This window comes from Alexandromys fortis, unplaced genomic scaffold (genome assembly GCF_014885135.2).
Source record: "Alexandromys fortis isolate MF-2015 unplaced genomic scaffold, M_Fortis_MF-2015_v1.1 scaffold_19, whole genome shotgun sequence".
In the NCBI taxonomy this organism is placed as follows: domain Eukaryota; kingdom Metazoa; phylum Chordata; class Mammalia; order Rodentia; family Cricetidae; genus Alexandromys; species Alexandromys fortis.
Genome location: NW_026067890.1, coordinates 4248919 through 4268477, shown reverse-complemented (window position 1 = coordinate 4268477; position 19559 = coordinate 4248919). Strand labels below are relative to the sequence as shown.

Here is a 19559-nt window from a genome sequence, read left to right as displayed (position 1 = left end):
CAATGCTTCACACTTTGTGTCTGCCACCCTGGAAAAAGGCAGAAGTGTTAAGTCTCCTAAACAGAAATCTGTGCCTATTTTCCATTTTGACTCCATTTTAAAATATAATTTGATACCTAGTTTGATATGTTGAATCCTTAAGACAAATCCAAAAGTCTTCCTAAACACTACATTTTTAATATTTCATTCTTAGAAACATGTACTTTTCAAAAAAGAATCATATTTCTCATTATCATATTAAAAGTTTGTTTCTTTTATGGGTACATGGAAGGTGAAGTGAAATGCTTTTCCAGTTTTTAAGTAAAATTTTGTCAGATCCATAGGAGTTAAAAGATGAAATTAATAGAATCTTCCTATCCCACCAGAGATCAGGTCAGAGACCTGAAACCCAAGTAAGACTGTCCCCCAACACATCCTCTCAGCATAACCCCAACTGTCCCTCCACTTCTTGTCAACATATCCTGGTCCACAAGTCTCACAGAAGCCTCCTAACCACCAGAAGGTTAGAGAGCCTTGAAACCCAAGTAAAACCACTCCCCCATCCAACCCAAACCTGCCCTGCAAAACCCCAAATGTTCCTCATCATCCTCATCACCATTTTCCAGCCTACACCTCTGGTAGAATCATCTAACCCCACCAGAGAGAGACCAGTCCATACTGAACCCCAGAGACCAGGCCAGATTCCTGAAAATCAGACAGAAGCCTCCTACTCCACCAGAAGCCAGGACAGATTCCTGACTCCCAGAGAACCTCTGGTGAGATCAGAGAGCACACACTTCACCAGAAATCCAGCCCTCAATATGGGCAGCAAACCCCTGCCAAAACAGGTGCTATCCAAACCATCAGAAGTCCAGCCTTCAAGTCCGTTGGTGACCCTCTACTCAACCACAGGCAACTCCAGCCAGATGATCAGAGAGAAAACAGAAACCAAGTACAGAAAAAAACAAACATACATCCAACAAAGACAAACACAGAAATTGGTACCTAGCCCTAAAATTACTCCAAATTCAGATGCCTAAACGCTCTAACCTAAACGTTCAAAAACACAATAAACAACAGCCAGGGCAATATGTCATCACCAGCACCCAATCATCCCACTATAGAAAGCCCTACATAGTCAGCACAACTGAAGCACAAGAAAAGGTCCTTAATGCCGACAGGATGAAGATGAAAGTACTTAAGGAGGAAATAAATAAATCCCCTAAAGAAATCCAGGAAACAAACACACAAATAAAGAAATTGGAGGAAATCAGTAAATCCATTAAAGAACATCAAGAAAGAAAGAAAAACAACATTCAAAAAAACAAATAGAAAAACCTTTTGCTCCTACTGGATTGCATAAAAAGCTTCAATAAAACCAACTACATATTTAATTCCAAGTTTGGATGAAGCAATCCAGTAGGAGCAAAAGGGTCAGGAAGGAAAAAAAAAGTCAGAGACCACCCCTGCTCCCACTGTTAGGGAACCCTAAGAGAACCAAGCTACATAACCATAACAGACACACAGAGGACACAGGTCATACCCATATAATCTCCCTGATCTCAGCAAGCCCACTTGATTCCCAGTTAGTTGATTATGTGGGCCATGTTTTTGTGTTTTCCTTGAACCCTCTGTCTCCTCCAACCCATCCTCCCCCTCCTCCAGAGGACTACCCAGGCTCTGGCCAGTATTCGGTTGTGAAACACTGTATTTTCATTAATCTAAAGATGTTTGGAACTGATGTTTTTCAATAGTTTGTTTTCTGCTAAGTTATACACACCAAATTTGGAAATAGATAGGAATTCATCTGGTCCACGTGGACAGATCAAATAGTTGTCTATATTACATGGGTTCATTATGAATCAGATTATAGATCTTATCAAAGTGGGTATCAGCAAATTTGATATGTAGCATTGTTTATTTATTTAAGTTATTCCAAATACTTTTAAATACACTTTAATCTTCATAGCACTTTACTAATAGAAGTGCATAAAGCATTCTCAATAAGCTGATTGATTTTACTACCCAGTCTGAATATTAAAAGTTTTATCCAAGTAAAAATATATATTTACATATACAACATATAAATTTTTCCTACTGGGTTAGGAAGATGGCTCATTGGGTAAGCGTACTTGCTATGCATGCATGGGTTCTTGAGCTCAAATCCTCACAAATATTGTGAAATAGTTGGCATGATTCCATTTACCTCTAACCCCAGCCCTGGTAGCAAGTACAGACAAGAGGATCAATGAGGACTGCTGACTGTCAGCCCAGCTCCCTGTTCCCTGAGAAAACCATTGTCAAGGCAATAAGAAGGAAAATAATAGAGCAGGACTCCCAATGTCCTCTTCTGTCTTCTTTGTATACATCGACACGTGCATTCCCACAGGTACAAGCACAAGCAACACACACATACACAGACATGCATACGAACAAAGTGTGCTCATACAAATTAATATCAAAAGTCAAAAAGTACTTAAGAGAAAAATATTTACGCAATACTGATGACAAATGCCTACCTGTATGTACTTGTGAATGTACCAAGAAGCTTGTTTTCCATCATTCACAGATTCCACTGTGGTGTTAGCCATACCCACAACATCACCACCTGCAAATACCCAGGGCTCACTGGTTTGCATGGTTTCTGGATCTACTTCTGGGAGGCCCCATCTGTTAAATTTGATGGGACTCAAGGCTTCCTTCACTGAAAAAAGGGAAAGACAATAGGCAATGACAGATCAGTAAATCATGTAACAGTTTGAAAAATATTCAATAATTATTGTTCTATGGATGGAAGCAACTGTTTTTAATAAACAGGTAAAAGGTAAGTTAGTGCAATATCAGAGTCAACATGTTTAAGTTCATTAAAAATATACCTCACATGTAGAAACTAAAAGAGTTTTAAATACTTAGTAACTGCTTTATTATCTAAAAAGAGTTGAACCAATAAAGTATAGTCTTTGAAATGCATATAAATGAATTTTCTTATCCATCAATTTACTTATCCATAAATCTGCTACTATTACCATGATCCCAATTGTATTCCTGGGTGCTACAGGTAAAAGTTATATAGTTGATTCATGGATTGTGATCAAAGCCAAGTCTTTTTTTCCCCTAAGAACATACTTATAAAGCAAAACGAAAAGATCTTCTATATTTCCATTGAGTTACTTACCCTTATTATTAAATAATTTCACTCAAGTATACAGTCACGTTCAACTCAGAATAAATGCTACTTTTGTATCATACAGATTGTAATAAGTATTATACACAAATACATGTATGTGCATGTGTACATGTGTGGGAAAATAATTATAGGAGAAAAATCGTGAGTGGGTAATGTGGGATAAAGTAGCAAGGTCAAGAAGGAGGAGCAGAAATGTTAAGAATACATTTTATCCGTATTTAAAAATCTCTAAAAATTTAAATAAAGAAGTTAAACTAAACTTAACTACTACTGAGAACTCAAGAACAATGGCAATGGGTTTTTGATCCTACTGCACGTATTGGCTTTGTGGGAGCCTAGGCAGTTTGGATGCTCACCTTACTAGACCTGGATGGAGGTGGTTGGTCCTTGGACTTCCCACAGGGCAGGGAACCCTGATTGCTCTTTGGGCTGATGAGGAGGGGGACTTGATCGGGGGAGGGGGAGGGAAATGGGAGGCAGTGGCGGGGAGGACGCAGAAATGTTTAATAAATAAATAAATTTAATTAAAAAAAAAACCCTTGTTTTGTATCTGTTGAATTCGACATCAAGTAGAAACAGACAGCTATTCTTGGGGTAGTGCTGATGTGCTTTTCCTAATGGATGGCAGAACTACGTATATGTGACTTGCTTCTGTATTATCATGCGTGGACTTTAGAAAATACTGAGATGGACTGGTGTGTGTGAATGAAAGAGTCCACGAGTTAAAGCTCTCACACTCAGGTTTCTATTTTAAAATCTTCTGCTATTTGTACTTCTTCTGCCAGCTCACCTTTCATCAAGAGTAAAATTAAATATTCATGTAATTATTTTCAATGCAGAATGGCATTTTGAGATTTTTCTAATGTCTTTAAAGGTCACATGCATGGAGACCTTTCTCATTGTTCCCCATTGCATCACAGATCATCACTACCATCTGTTGACAGTTACTTGAGTTGCAAGAACGTTAATAGTGAATAGGGCTCATTTCTTCAACGTGGTTTAATGTGTTATTATTAAATGGCACATATGATATGTTTTAAAAATAGAATAATTGTAAATAATTATATATAAGAAGTGATTTATTTGTCTAAAACTTTGACACACTTTGGCCCAAATAGAGATATAAAATGAAGAGAGTTTAAAAATGACAAACAATTCCAGATTGCATTACTAAAAATCCATATCCCATTTGTACATTTAACCTCATTTTTCAGAAATCGCCTTGAAAATTACTACTGGTGTCATCTTAAGAATGAAAAAAAGAGAAAGATTACGTGTTATTTATTTTTTCCTACATCTATTAAAGACATACATTGTTAAGCTGTTGAAGTTTAAATTAAGAACCCTCACTCAGACTTTTTTGAGTTCCTCTGACTAACAGGAAATTTGTAAATGTTTTTTTTTTTCTTAAAGTCTTCTGAAGTACTGGGGGTTGAACACAGAACTTGGTTCATACTAGGTAAGAACTCTATCATTGAGCCACATCTGAAGTCCATTAAATGTTTGTATTCTTAAAGAGAAGCCCTAGGGCCTCACAAATTTATATCTGCTTGAACCAAAGAATTACATGCACATTTGTGAGTGCATGTCCCTAAATATTCATAAGTGCATACTGGCTAAAACAAGCTCTTTAGTATGTGACTCACTCAGCTTTTGAAATCTTAGACATGAATACCAACTATTGTAATCATTTAGTCATTTCTGACATCAATCTAAACTTTATTAATTAAGCAGTTTGTTGATTCTATATTACAAACTAGATATATTAATTTTTCATACTAAAAATGATGTTAGCTATCTTTCAAAAAAGTACTTATGGAATTGCGTTCCGCCCTTTGGTGGGGTATTCAACTTTAGCGTGTCCCTAATTTTTCTTTTGAAATGTTAAGTGGATAAAAATTCATATAGTAGGCCTTGATACTATGAAATATAAACAAAAACAGTAACAATCTGCATACATTTGAATATATAATTCTGGGATTGTCAGTATCTACAAAACAACCACTAAAAACATAGAAGATGAACAAAACACACAAGTATAAACACTGCTACAATAGTTCCTACATGTTTTCTTTTAGCAGTGTCTCCCAGCTACTCTCAGGATGATGGCCTCAATCTCAAACCACAAGTATTACCTGCAGGTCCAGTAGACCCTGTTTAGGTGTATACAATGTTTATACAGTAATTAGAAGTTCATTGAATCTACATATGGATCACAAACCATCTTTCTCAATCCCACCTAAATGCATGTTGAAGTGTGCTTTTTATGTACATGTGCTCATGTGTACGAGTGCAAGAGGTCGATGTGAGTATCTCATTTTGATTCCATTTCATTTTTATTTGTTGGCACAGGGTCATTCACCAAACCTACAGCTCATTACTCTGACTACACTGGCTAGCTAATATCCATTAGGAATCTTCCTGTCTCCACGCTTTCAGTACTACAATTTCAGACAGACACTGTTGTACTCATCTCTTTATTGTGTTGAAAGACTCAGGTCTATTGGCGTGGGTGTCAAGACATTGCTCTGAACAAGCCATGTCTTTGGCCCTATCTTTCTTAATTTCAGTGATTTTCAAACTATAGCTACTGTTCCTACATTCTATCCTTTCATTTTTTTCTAAACCTTTAAGTACCACATCTGGATTCCAAATTAATTAATTTACCTTATTAATTGATCTAATACAGAAAATATATGTATTTTTCTTCTAATTTATTAGTGAGGAGTTCGTTTCCTCAGCTGCCTGTAACAAGAGTATCTCTGTTATCTGCATCGCTGGAACCATCCTTCTGTGGACCACTGAAAGCTCTTACTCCTCTGCTGATACAGTCAACTTGGAATTCAATGTAAACAAACCTCAGAAGCAGATCACTACTGCCCTGATGCAGCTTGGAAGGAATGAAGGCCCTAGTGGATGAAAAATGTATGTTTACATTTGCAAACCAAATAACTGCTTGCCATTCCTGTGAAGTGTTAAATGAATATTAATAAAGGCTTGGATGTTTTTCCTTTCTTTCTTGAAATGGGGGTAGGCATTTTCTGTGATGATCATTTACAGTTTCCACAAAGATTTCCGAGGGATTGTATGCTGATGGGGACAGGCATATGTCCAAGTAGCTCTATTGCTGAATACAATAAGAACTTGAAAAAGAGCCCTTAAACATGCTGATTCAGAGTCCAGATTATTCTGCAAATGAGAGAGGAATATGCTAAATGATATGGTGCCTGGAATTTTATGCCGCCTTTAAAAGAACAGAAACATACTTAATTCATACCAAACATTCAAGATTTATGCTAATTTTCTGCTTTAATTACTACTGTGCTAAAATGAGCTTATTTAAAAAACAAAGACACTCCAAGGTAGCTTTATAATAAGAAATGGGTTTGAAATAGGAACTTTTAGTCAATTTAATGTTATGTGCAGAATGACTTTTTTTTATATATAGACTTAATTGTATTGTGACACACAATTTCTTCAATAAGCCACAGTATAAAATTGCAGAAAGCATCCCTTTAGGGACACATCAGCAGCAGATGCGGATTGCCAAGGTCAATTAAACTGACATAGCCGTGCTGTCATATATGTAGAAGAGAAATCCATAAGCACATGACAAGTGTGGTTCTCAGTATTTATAAAAAGATGTGGATAGCATTATAGTTTACTACATAAATATAAATTAATTCTCCATAAAAAAGAAAAAAACAGTGCAGTAATTATAATGGAAAGGATTATTAGTATTCTTTGAAGAGTTTGTCATTATAAAGCAATGGAAGGGAAGAAATCCTTCAGCATTTATAATAAAATCGTATCCTGATAACAAAGATGCATCTATCCCTATGAGTGTTGTTTAATTTGATACCAGCGATGACCCAGTAGGATCAAAGCATGATGAGAGAAGAAAACTAGATAGGGCAGTCATCTTAGCAATTCCGAGAAGAAAGCAAAGTCAAAGGCAGATCAAACGATCCTAAGTACAGAGCCAGGATCTGAGAATTCTGTTTAACAGAAGGACACAGAGAGAAAGCAAGGGATAGAAAAAGAAAACACCTTCTTCTGAGAGCACCAGGTTGGGACAGTCGCCTCTCTGTCCTCCACATATGTAAACCTAAGGTATACAATCAGAATTTATCTTCCAAAGATATTGGGGACTGAAGCAAGAAGCTAGCATTTTCCCTTACCCAGCCTTGGACAATGTCCTGGGCTCTGCACCTTCCTGCTTCTCATGTCCTTTCTCGTGTTATTTCTTACTCTGCCTCCTACACAGTATTTATATTTTTCTCTTTTCCTCACGTACTTTGAAACCTTGGATTTTGACATGTCTCTCCTCTCTCATAACCACATCCCCATCTCGCTTTATCTGCTTTGTTAGAGTAATCACACTGCTCCTTTTCCTCAGCACTCAATGATGCCTTCCATTCTGCCCAGCCAAAGAAACTATGGCTTATTTGGTTGCTACACTCTGTGGCTTTGTCCTCCTTTTCCACTTTTCTTTAGAATCTAGCGATTAAACTGCACTATATTTTTTAATCCCTTTTCTTCTTACATTTGTAGAAAACTCTTCTGTCTACACTCATTTTTATTTTTTTCTTGCATTTTCATATGCAAATGTTCCTCTTCCCAACTCTCTAATATCCAGTACACCAAATATTCTCTTTGAGAAATTATAGTCATTTGTGGCCCTGAACTTGATCTCAAAGAAGATGACTTCAAATTCTCTTTTGAAATTTTTCTTTATTTACCCTCCTTCATCTTAGTTGCTGTTGTACTGCTGTGAAGAGACACCACAACAAAAGAAATTTAGAAAAGAAAACATTAAATTTGGGACATACTTACAGTTTGAGAGGGCTAATGGTTGGGAAGCAAGACAGTAGGAAGTGTGGTGGCTGGAGCACCTGAGAGAGCAGCTTACATTGTATCCACCAGTTGGAGGCAGAGAAAAAGGGAGGAGGGGAGGAAAGGACTAGGAGAGGGAGAAGAAGGAGGAGGAGAGGGAAAGAGAGAGAGAAAGACTTAGTTTTCTGTGGACTTTTGAAATCTCAAAGCCCTCCCCCAATGATATATCTCTTCCAAAAGGTTCCACCGCCTAAGAATTAAAAATTCAAATGTAGAAGCCTGAAGGGCCATTCTCATTCACACTTCCACATTGCCGGTCAGGTATTATTTTTCTATTTAACATTTTTTTTTAAATTTTACACACTAGCCACAGTTCCCCAATATGCCTCTTATCCCACTCCCTAGAACTTAAGAACCTCCTCCTCCTGTTAAGAGCCAGGCTCCTCATAGTCATTTCAAGGGATGGCTTTCCTCCCCATGCCATCTCCTCCTGCCACTCTGCCCTTATCCATTACCTCAAAGGCAGACAGTTCCTCTACAGTCAGTCACACATATGCACAGTACCGCCCATCCTGAAAGCATCCCAAACCTTCACCGGTCTCCCAAATTATCATGTTAGCAGTTCATTAAGATCATTCATTCATTCCAGGTTGTCAAATCTTGTGATTTTTTTAAGAATTATCATTCTTTAGGGCCATGTATCGGGTGAGCTAAGTGAGGAACCCACCAGCTATGACAGAAGATATGACAGTTTCTTCCTTTCAGGGCTATGAGAGAGAAGGGACCTTGACTTCTTATTCCTTATTTGTTATGCTATGTGTCATGATTTTTTGTCAACCTCCAAGAGACGGCCACATATTTGTCCTGAGAGTCCTTAGGATTGGTTTCGATCACACCACTCTGAGTTTTCTCTGGCCCTCATCATATTTTCTAATTATCGATGCTACGTTTTAAGATTTTCTCCATTCTTCAATGCCCTAAAAAATAGAGCTTTAACATTTTGACATCATCTTTAAATCATTTGTTTCCAATAACCTCACTGTGGGCTCGGTTAACAAGATCTGTGAACCCTTCTAATGAATTTTTCTCCTACTAACTTCTTGCAGTCTATTGATTCTGCCTTTACTCAATGTGAAGAAAATCAATTAGAACTCACAGATTCTTTGTAATTGTTAGTCATTAATGCTGTATATTTTCATATTATTTCATTCCAATAAAAAAAAGCAGATAGATATTGCAGGTAGGTACTACCATTTTCCTTATAGCCAAGAGGTAGCAAGAATTCTGTTGGGATTAAATTGTTTCTGACCACAAAGCCTTCCTTATTACTGACCCTAGGGGTAAGAGAAAGTCAAAATGAATAGGCTAAGAATGATCTCTGGAAACTTCCCACTGGAGTCCAGGAAGTAGCTAAAATGGACAGGTGAATGTCGAAGGGACATACAACGACATCAGTGTTGACAGGCTTCATAGATGCAGCATCTAGATCATCTTTTTAATGAATTGTTTCTTGACTTTTCTGTTAAAATAGACATTGTATGGTTTTATTTACATTATTCTAATGTCTTTCTCACTACTCCTTGAGTTTCGGTAAGTTATCCACTTCTCCAGTCTCTAGCAAAATCACTGCCACATAAGAGGGACCTAGTTAAGTATTGTCTTTCTTCTTGTTTTTGTTCGTTAACTTAGAGTTTCTTATTCGACTTATTTCTTGTAGTTGTTAGTACAACAATAAAAGGCATCTCACTGTGGGGCGAGAATGCAAATATTTCCCTTTCGAAAGCTGCTAGTATACCAGAGCATGGGGGAAAGAATGGGTGTGTGGCTACTTTCAGTTGCTTTAACCATTGTCTTCCTTACTTTTCTGCCTGGATTATTTTCAGTTTGCTTGCATTTGTAGCATTCAGGGAGACTAAAGGTAGGGGTTTAGTTTTCTAAACCCATCATGCCAAGGATAAAGAGGCTCCCCCAAGTCATTAAAAGGACAGTTGCCAATAGCAGCCTTCATAAACGGCTTCTGTTGTCCTTGCATGCCACTGGGAGCTTCATTTCCATTCTTAAACTGACCAACTAATCAATTCAGAATTAGACCCATGCAAACACTTCACCTTGATTTGCTTATTTCTCCACAATAATTCCATCTATTTAAGACTCTGTGAACTCCTTGAAGATTTGATTTCATTTTCTCTGGAAAAGATCTCCTCAAGGAGGTCAGTGCTCTTGAAGTAAATACGTGGGGATTGTTTTCAGATTCTCTGTTGGATTCCCAAATGCTGTTCTTTGATATGCTTATTTATATTCAATGTTACCATCTACTTAAGACCACAAACTCCTTGAAGGAATAGATCATCCTTTAATCTGATTTGGACCATAATCATCATAATTCTATGCATATTTGGGTGCTTAATACTTCTTGATAATTACAAGACAGTGAAAAACGATAGGCTGCTGAGACATTTCGCATGTAATTCCCAATGAGAGAAAAATTTTAAAATGCCGAATGATGCCACCAAGTGATATAAACAATTACAGAAAGGGGTTAAGAAAAATGCCCAGTATAAAAAAATCCCCATTTGCTGCATTTAAAGCATAAACAAAAACACAGAAAGCCAAGAGGAGATTATGCTCCTTGTGAAAACAATATTATTAAAATATAAATGAATGCTGAAGAAAATATTTTAATTAACAAAATAAATCAAATGGAAAAGATTTCCTAAATAGAGCTTTAAAAGTAAGTCTATGTGTGTTTGACTGCCATGACTAATTATGTATCCATGTAATGTGTGTTCAATTTGGGCTTATTTAAATAGCAGAAATGCTCATTAGCCGCAGTATATCTGTGAAGCTTCAGTAAACAGTTTAATGGTTTTTATGTTTAACCAATTTCATAAGTTCCTGTAATTTTAGCTTTAGCAGCTCATTAATGTTATTTTTTGATATCCATCTTACAGCTTTTTTCCTCCTTGTCAATTGTCAGTAGGCACACATCAATGCAAATTTAAAACACATAGTAGAGTTGGGTTTAAGCAAATGTTACACATTAGTAAATGTGCAATTCAACATACAGGAACCAGTTGAGTTTCACGCAGTTGGGATATATCTTAGGTATTGACCAAAGTTCTATTTCAGAGTATTTATGATGATGGTATTGGAAACTGTTACAGAGTGCTTTTGTAAACTTGTGGCTGGTTCTGGGCTGTCAGGCACACATTATCTCATTGGAACCCAACAGAGTAGCTATATATCTCAATATCATCACAATACAGGTAAGTTGCCAAGGTCCTACTTTTAAGATCCAAAATCAAAGAGCAAATCAGCTAGGCATGTAGATTCGAGATCTCTACAGAACTTGGAGGCATATATGCACATCTGAGAGTCATCTTAGATGACTGCACCTTAGATGCAGTCGAGGGATATGTAAAGTTTTGGAAGAAGAAAAGTACAGGTGAAAAAAAATCAAATCAAGCATGCAAAACAGGCAGCAAGAGTAACTCAAACTAAAATAAAGAAAGATTCATTTGATTTTTCAAATGAATGAGAACCAAATGAAACCAAAACATTTCTTATCCATGTGAGGCAGTTTTAGAAATGATCAGCTATAAGAGAAAAATAAAAAAGCAAGTCACAAGGTCTCCTAAAATGAAGTGCGATGAGCAGTAATATATTAGCAACAAAAGACACAATGAAATGCATTAAGGACAAGGGGTGTTGCAAAGACATAAGATGGTGTTTGTGGGCCAATCTTACTGAAAGTTTAGCAATGAAAACAAAGGAAAAAAATTAAAGAACTGGCTTGGTTTCATTTATCCAATTAGCAAACATTTATTGTCTATTGCTGTTGCTCTATATATTGATGTAGGTACTATTATAAGCCAAAGGTAAGTGACCAGTCCAAGTGGATTATACTTTACACAAACAAAAATATAGAATAAGCACATAGGGAATCACATCATGGAGAAACAGCTTAAAGAGAGAACATCATGAGAAAGATTATTTCCAGACAATAGAGCTTGTGATGACAAGTAGGGTTGGTGTTTTAGATCCTAGTAGCAAGGAGGTTCCAAGAAAGCATTCTTTAGGAAGATGATATCAGTACTGGAGAATGGAGGGCAATAATGAACCCATTTGGTAGAGAAGCAGAGGGCTGAACATTCCAGGAAGAGGAAATACAGAATCTTCAAGCATGAGGTGAGACTATAGCACTTGTAGATTAGAGGTGATGCTCTCTGGATGGATGAGAGTGAGCAGGAAAGGGAGAAAGCACTGAGGAAGAGGCATGGTCCAGTCCTATATTCCTCTCATAGCAACTGCATTCTAAACAAAGAAGGAAGCTGCAACCATGTTTGGAACAAAGACTGAATGTCAATATTCCTGTCTATAAACAATATCTGCTAGTGCCTAAAAAAAATGAAAAAAAAGGCATAGGGTGACTGTTGGGAACTGCAGACCCTTGGACTCCGAATTTTCTATGACCCCTTGCCTACTGGAGTAAACAGCTTGTTTTCCCCTTCTTGCAGCTGCTCTAAGCACCACACCCTCAAGAGTTCCTAATGTCAGGGGAGTGGTTTCGGGTGGGTTTGCAGTTGAAAAGTCTTGAGAGCTAGGACATGGCATTAGTAAAGGAGAGACCTATATAAGCTGACTTGGAACACAATTAAAGGGGTATTCTTATTTCAAGGATGACCTGTGTCTCCTTCTCTGTGTGTGTTTCAATCTCCAGCCGCTTGCCCAACTCATGAACCATCTTGTGGTAAACAGGCAGTTGGTATAGGTGGATAGTACAGGTGATAATCACAGGAAGCTGTTTCTAGTATATATGGAAGTGTTCTGGATCAGTCAAGAGTGATGACTTGCTTAGTCACATCTATAAGTGGCACTAAATAGTAAATACAATTAAACATGACTTTTCTGTTAATCAAAATGTACATGAACACCAATGTCTACATTAAGCCAATTTTAGATAAAGCTTACTTTAGATGAACATTTCGTTTTTCATATATCATCCTCTCAACAAAGAATATAAGTCTAGAGCTATTAACAAAATATTTATTAGTTACAATATTAGTAAACACTCCATATCATTCATTACTTTATAATTGTACTAACTTTTAACAAAACCTATCACAATAACTTAGCATAGTTTTACATTTTGAAAAAAACATTGGGTTTAAGAATAATATTTTATTTTCAGTGTAAAATAAGTCTATAAATAGACAGTGTCATCTATGATTAAATTAGAGGCTGTTATATTATTCTACAACCTGAACTAATTTTAAATTATGCTTTCCTTGAATATTTTCATAGGATACAGTTTTCAATAACTATTATGTAAACAAAATTATATCTATACAAATTATAGAATTATAAGATTGTTAGGCATATCTTTTTTATAATTTATTAGATTTTTAAAAAATACCAATTCAAGTTCCCACCCCCTCCCCTCCTCCCATTCCCTCCACACACTCTCCCACCCCACCCCCATCCAATCCTCAGAGAGGGTAAGGCACATTGCTTTGTGGAAGGTCCAAGGCCCTCCCTACTATATCTAGGCTGAGCAAGGTATACATCCAAAGAGAATAGGTTCTCAAAAAGCCAGTACAAGCAGTAGGGGTAAATCCTGGTGTTACTGCCAGTGGCCCCTAAGTCTGCCTCAGCCATGCAACTGTCAAAAACATTCAGAGGGACTATCTTGTTCCTATGCTTGTTACTTCCCAGTCTGGCATTAGCTCAGGCAGACTGTTATAATGAATAAACCCATCATGGTCTTAACCTCTTTGCTCACATTCTCATTCCTCCCAGTCTTCAACTGAACTTTAAGAGCTCAGTCCAGTGCTCTGATGCAGGTCTCTGCCTCTTTCTATCAGTAGCTGGATGAAGGTACTATGGTGATATTTAAGATATTCATCAGTCTGACTACAGGGCAAGTCAAGATCCCTCTCCTCTATTGCTTAGGGTCTTAGCTGGTGTCATCCTTGTGGATTTCCGGGAATTTCTTTAGAGCCAGATTTTGAATGGAATTAGAAAATACTATCCTGAGTGAGGTAATCCAGACCCAAAAAGATGTTTTTGGTATGTACTCACTCAAGGGGATACTAGCTATAAGCAAAGGATATTGAGCCTATAGTTCATTATCCTAGAGAAGCTAAGTAATAAGGTGAACCCAAAGAAAATCATATATAGATCCACCTGGAAATTGGAAATAGACAAGATCACCTGACAAAATTGAGAGCACAGGGGTGGGGGAAGCAAAGAAGGTGGGAAAAGAAGAGGATAGGAGAAGGGGAGGAGTAAGGAGAACTTGAAGGAATGGGATGGTCGAGATGGAGGAGGGACAGAGATGAGAGCAAGGAAAGAAATATCTTAATTAAGGGAGCCATTATGTGGTTAGTAATATCTTCAAAAGACATTTTTGAAAAATCCAAGAATACCAGGGATACTTTTTTATTATCCCTGAACCTCAAAGGTAAAAAGCTAGGAATTTGAAAACACTGAAAATCTTATTTTTTGGTTATTATATCATTATTGATGAATAAACATATTTTTTTATTTTTCAGAGTAGCATTTTATTACACTATAGGTAAAGAGTATTTAAAAAAAACAAATATAATAACACCTGGTCAAGAAGGTACAGGCTTCTATAGCATTCACTATATGTTGAATATTGCTAACTATATTTTATGATTTCTGTTCTCTGAAACAATTATGTTATTTTTCCATTTTCTGCCTCCTTTCCCCAACAAAACTTGTTACATACCACTGCTCTGCTTCTTCTATGTAATCTTTGATTTGATGGAAAATGACTTTGATTTGATTTATACACTGTCTCCCTGTAAGAATGCATATGGTATCAAGCACTAGTGAAACCTGGAAAATAAAGATAAGGAAAGGCTCTGAACAGAGCGATCCACTGGGGAAACAAACCTATTCCTATGCAGTTATTAAAGGAAGTAAAATAATTACGGAAATATCATGTCGCGCTTCAAACGGATGTCTACGGCAGTTGTAAGTGATGTGATGTTGATTCTAAATCACTTTCAACACTGTTATCAGTTTGACCTCCCTCCTCATCACTTCTACCCTTTAAAATCATTCTAAGGGAAAACGGTGCAAGGATTCCATTATGTTCAATGGTTATTCTGCAGAAATGCCAGGACTGGCTTGCAATTCCAACCTCCATCCTTCTGTCTGGGCAGACTATTTTATAATAGAAAGATAATAAATCTAGCCAGGAAAAAAATCTTTCTGATAAAAAAAGGCAATTTTTAAGAAAATAGATACAGTTTTCCTAGTAGCCTCTTGGAAATTCTTCTTGTCCAAAATAGAATTAAAAGCAAGGCAAGGTGCAGAATAGAGTAAGATGGGTTATGCTCATCACTGAGCCAACCAACTAGCATATGCAGACATTTTAAAATGAAATACTAATGCGAGGGTACATATGCATTGGATGGTGGAGGGAGCACAGTACCATGAAATAAAACATTGCTGTCATTACTTCAAGAGACTTGCCATCATCACATAAAAGTGTCATAGTATGGCAGGAGAGCTGCTGCTGGGAGTCCAAAATAAATTCTACTATATTCATCTATCATACTTCCATAAGAAATTGCTGTAACAGCTTACATTTAGCAGTCCATTCACTGAATAATAGCCCCCACTGTAAGAAATAAGATACGGCAGTGGAAAGTCAGGTGAATGAGACTGGATGCCTTGGAGCACTTTTGTAGTCCCAGCAGCACAGGAAGCCAAGGGAGGATTGAAATATTGAGGGTCAAGAGCTATAGAGATAGACCTGTCAGTAAAGGGTTTGTCTTGTTAGCATGAGAACACGAGGTCCATTTTCTTCCAACCCATGAAGAAAATCATTAGAGGAGCTAGTAGTACTAGATGATGATGGAAACAGGGTCTCTGCACAGAGCGTGGCAACTGCATACACGACAAGACCGCTGAAGGCCTAAATCTGACCAAATCTCAGCATGGGAAAGGGAACTGAACAAAGCCCGCTCCTAGCTGAGGGGGGTTTGGCAATCCTTAGCTGCTGGGAAAGGAAGGCTTAGTTTTATTACAAGCATAAAGTCTGACAAATCAACCATGCTACAGCAGAAGGCCACATATCCAGGAAAATTTGGGAAGTACAAATTGTCTTTGATGAGGAGAAAAAAAAAATAACCGAAAGTTGGTTGGGAAGGGAAGGATGGTACATCTGAGAAGTTTGGGGAACGTGATCAAAACATGTTCTATAAAAATTTCAAAGAACTATTGAAAAATTAAAATAAATATTAAAACAATAGCAACAACCAAAACAAAAAAAAAATAAAATAGTACTTGGTGGTATGTGCTTGTAATCCCAGCACTGGGGAGCCACAGGTGAATTCTGTCTCTTGCCTGCTGAGGGATCCAAACTAGCCTACTTAGTGAGCACCTACAAGTGAGAAGTCCTGTCTCTAGAGGAAAATGCACTGGATGGCATCTGTGGAACCACAGTTAAAACTCCCTCTACACAAGCATATGCTGGGTGGCATCTGCAGAACTAAGCCACGTCTACACAAAAATACACTGGATGGTATCCGCAGAACAACAGCTAAAGCCACGTCTACACAAGCATATGCTAGACGACCTCTGAGGAATAGTAACTGAAGTCATGGCATCTGAGGGACAGTAACCAAAGTCACGTCTGTACAAGCATATGCAGGATGGCATCCGACAACAATTAAAGCTGCGTCTATACAAGCATGCCTTGGATGGCATCTGAGGAACAACAGCTTAAGTCCCATCTACACAAGCATACATGAGAAAGTTTGAGGCTGTCATGGACTACAAGTAAGGACTTGTCTCAAAAACGAATGGGCAGACAGGCAAATTAAATATAATTATTATAAAAATTCGGAAAGATTGTTTTTCAGTTTTCTTTTGTCTTACTTAGCTTCCATCCCTATTTTCAGTTGCTGGTTAAACTAAAAAATTCCAGCTGCAACACATCACAAGCATCGCCAGCAGGATCCCACCTGCTGTACTCCTAAGTTTTGTCCACGTTGCTTGGGAATTGCGATTTGTGTATAGCTTCTCCCTCATATTACTAGGGCAGCTTCCTTCTACTTTCTGGAATCATATCCTAAAGAGGAGTAAATAAATTTCTAACACAAGAAAGATGTCTTACAGAAAACACACTTGCCTGCATGCATGAGTCACCAATCAAAGGTAACCCTTTGACTCCAAACTCCTAGTTTGAATAATATCGTTTAAAATACAGATAGAACGCATCTAGCAACACTATCTATCTTGTTTGAGATAAAGATATCCCAAACATCTAAAGCATTTAATCAGTTTGTCACCTGGTTGGTTGAAATGTAATTTCAAAACAACAACAACAAATTTATCTTAGCATGCAGTCCTTTGACTCAATAGGAAGTTGTCGCAAAAATTCCTGTCATCTTATCCCTGCCCACTTCCCATTTTACATAACCACGCCATCTGTTTCAACTGAGTCTCTCCCATTCATTGTCTGACCACATGAAGGTATCTTGTCAGCTAGTGGTTTTGTATGTGGTATTTCATCCAACAGGAAAATGTCTGCTCATTTATAGAAACCACTTCAGATCTGATTACCATATTTTGTGGCAATGTGTATCTGATAATTTCTATCTGTAGGTTGGCAGGTAAAGACTTCCCTTTAGTCAGGCATGTCTGAAGTCCCCGCAAATGAATGGGCTTCCAGCAGTCCCTAAACAACGGTACACTGCAAGGAGATTAATAATAGGATGCATGGTAGAAACCATCAAATAACGAAGTTCTAATGAAAGTGAAAAATTCATACCTTCCTTTATAAAGATAAGAACATGCATGGAATGAGTAGGCTGCCGACAACTCTCTAAAGACATACTTTTGAAGCAGCTTTCTTAAATGACTGTAAAATGACTACTTAATCTAACAGTGTGGTGTTAAGCACGTTGCATAATCTTCTCGTGGCTTCCCTCCCTTCCACCTCCACTCCACCTGGAAACTCCTACACATCATTCGGGCTTCAACTTTTAACCCACTTCCTCCAAGAATCTTTCCTGAGCCCTCCTGCTCAGTTCTGTGCTTCCCTGAGACACTAAATTCCTTCCGAATCCATTGATTCGAAGTAGGTTTTTTTTTCCCTTTAAACTGCATTTCTGGAAGTACAGTGTGCGTATGCCTTTCCCCCACTTTCTCCCCAGAACCTCCTAGCTCAGAGTCTGAGATAGCAGGCTGTCAGAACTTCATAAGCAAACAAGCACCTGGAACAACAGAGCCAGAACACTATGTTTCTTTTATTCCTTCTTGTACATTTGAAAATACAAATGAGAAAACTTGGAGGCAAATGATTCCATCGTAATACACCCAGTATGGTGCATTGTTCTGACCACTTGACTGCTGGAGTCCACCCCAATCATTCTTATCTATCACTGACCACTGGGAAGCCACTTCCTTCAAGGTTTTGCAATAGCTAAAAATATTCTCCCACCAGGCAAGAAAATCCAGTGTTCTATCTGTTCTTTGAAGTTTATACCATACATTCAATGAAATGTATACAATAGAGCAGAGCTGATACTTTTTCAAATTGGTACTTCATTCATCATCTTTTCTCTTTGCTTTTTTTGTAAGGAAGAAGGGGACTTAAGCAAACTGCAAGTCAAAGGGCTTAAAAGCCAAATAAAATTCCTTCTAAGTGCTGCCACCAATTTCTGGAAAAAAAAATTGCTTTATCATTTAGAACATCAAATAAATAACAGACATAGTGGTCCTGAAAAATCTTAGGGCTCTACCTCCGTTGGTTAATTACTCAATAAATAATATTTTAATAAGTTCTAATATAAATATAACACTGATTTCAAGTCTCTTATAGTATAAATAACAATGACTGCTTGGCATTTGACCCATCTGGAGCTCACATGAAAATAATATTAGAGAATTTCTCCCAGTAAACAAAAGATGACCATTTTTGAAAACCCCAGAGTCTCCATCTTCACTTTGCTAAGATCTCAGGCACATCATCTCTTGCCTGTCAATTTCTCATTCTGACTGTCAGAATGAACACAATTAAGTCATGACCTGCACCCTTCCTCCTGGAGGAAGAAGGGGACTCCGCACCACACTTGAAGCTGGTTTCCATAGAAAGCTTGACTTTCCCACAAAGCTTCAAAGACCTTTCTAAGGGCCTTCTAATGGATCGATGAGTGATTTTAAAACTGTCTTTCTCCCTCCTCCACAAAACCCTCCCTTATGCAGCTAATTGCAATTAATGCCATCAAGGGAGTTGGTTTCTAAGGGCTGCATTAAAGATTCAGAAAGATCTGGGCATTGTGCTTGTTAGCTCTAGTCCCTGCTGCGAAGAGCAGAAACTGCAGGCCTTGATGCTGTGTAGAAACTCCTTCCCTTGGAGGTCGGCCTCCCCCGGCTCTGTTCCTCAGAGCTCAGGGTCCAAGTCCCTGCTCCCTGTAGCATGCAAACCACATAAATCGGCCATCATCTTTTGTGCTTTCTTTCTTTCCAAGCCTTGTGTTTTAAAACTCATATCACCTCCTACTTTTCAGGGGTT

At 37.7% G+C, this 19559-nt stretch overlaps 1 protein-coding gene across 1 annotated transcript in view; it reads right to left on the bottom strand.

Annotated features, from left to right (window-relative positions):
- Positions 1-19559, bottom strand: part of Dpyd (dihydropyrimidine dehydrogenase) — a 752991-nt gene that overhangs the window by 394094 nt on the left and 339338 nt on the right. The window contains exon 12 of the mRNA XM_050160025.1: positions 2499-2683. Coding sequence (XP_050015982.1) covers positions 2499-2683 — 185 coding nt within the window. The remainder of the gene's footprint in view (positions 1-2498; positions 2684-19559) is intronic.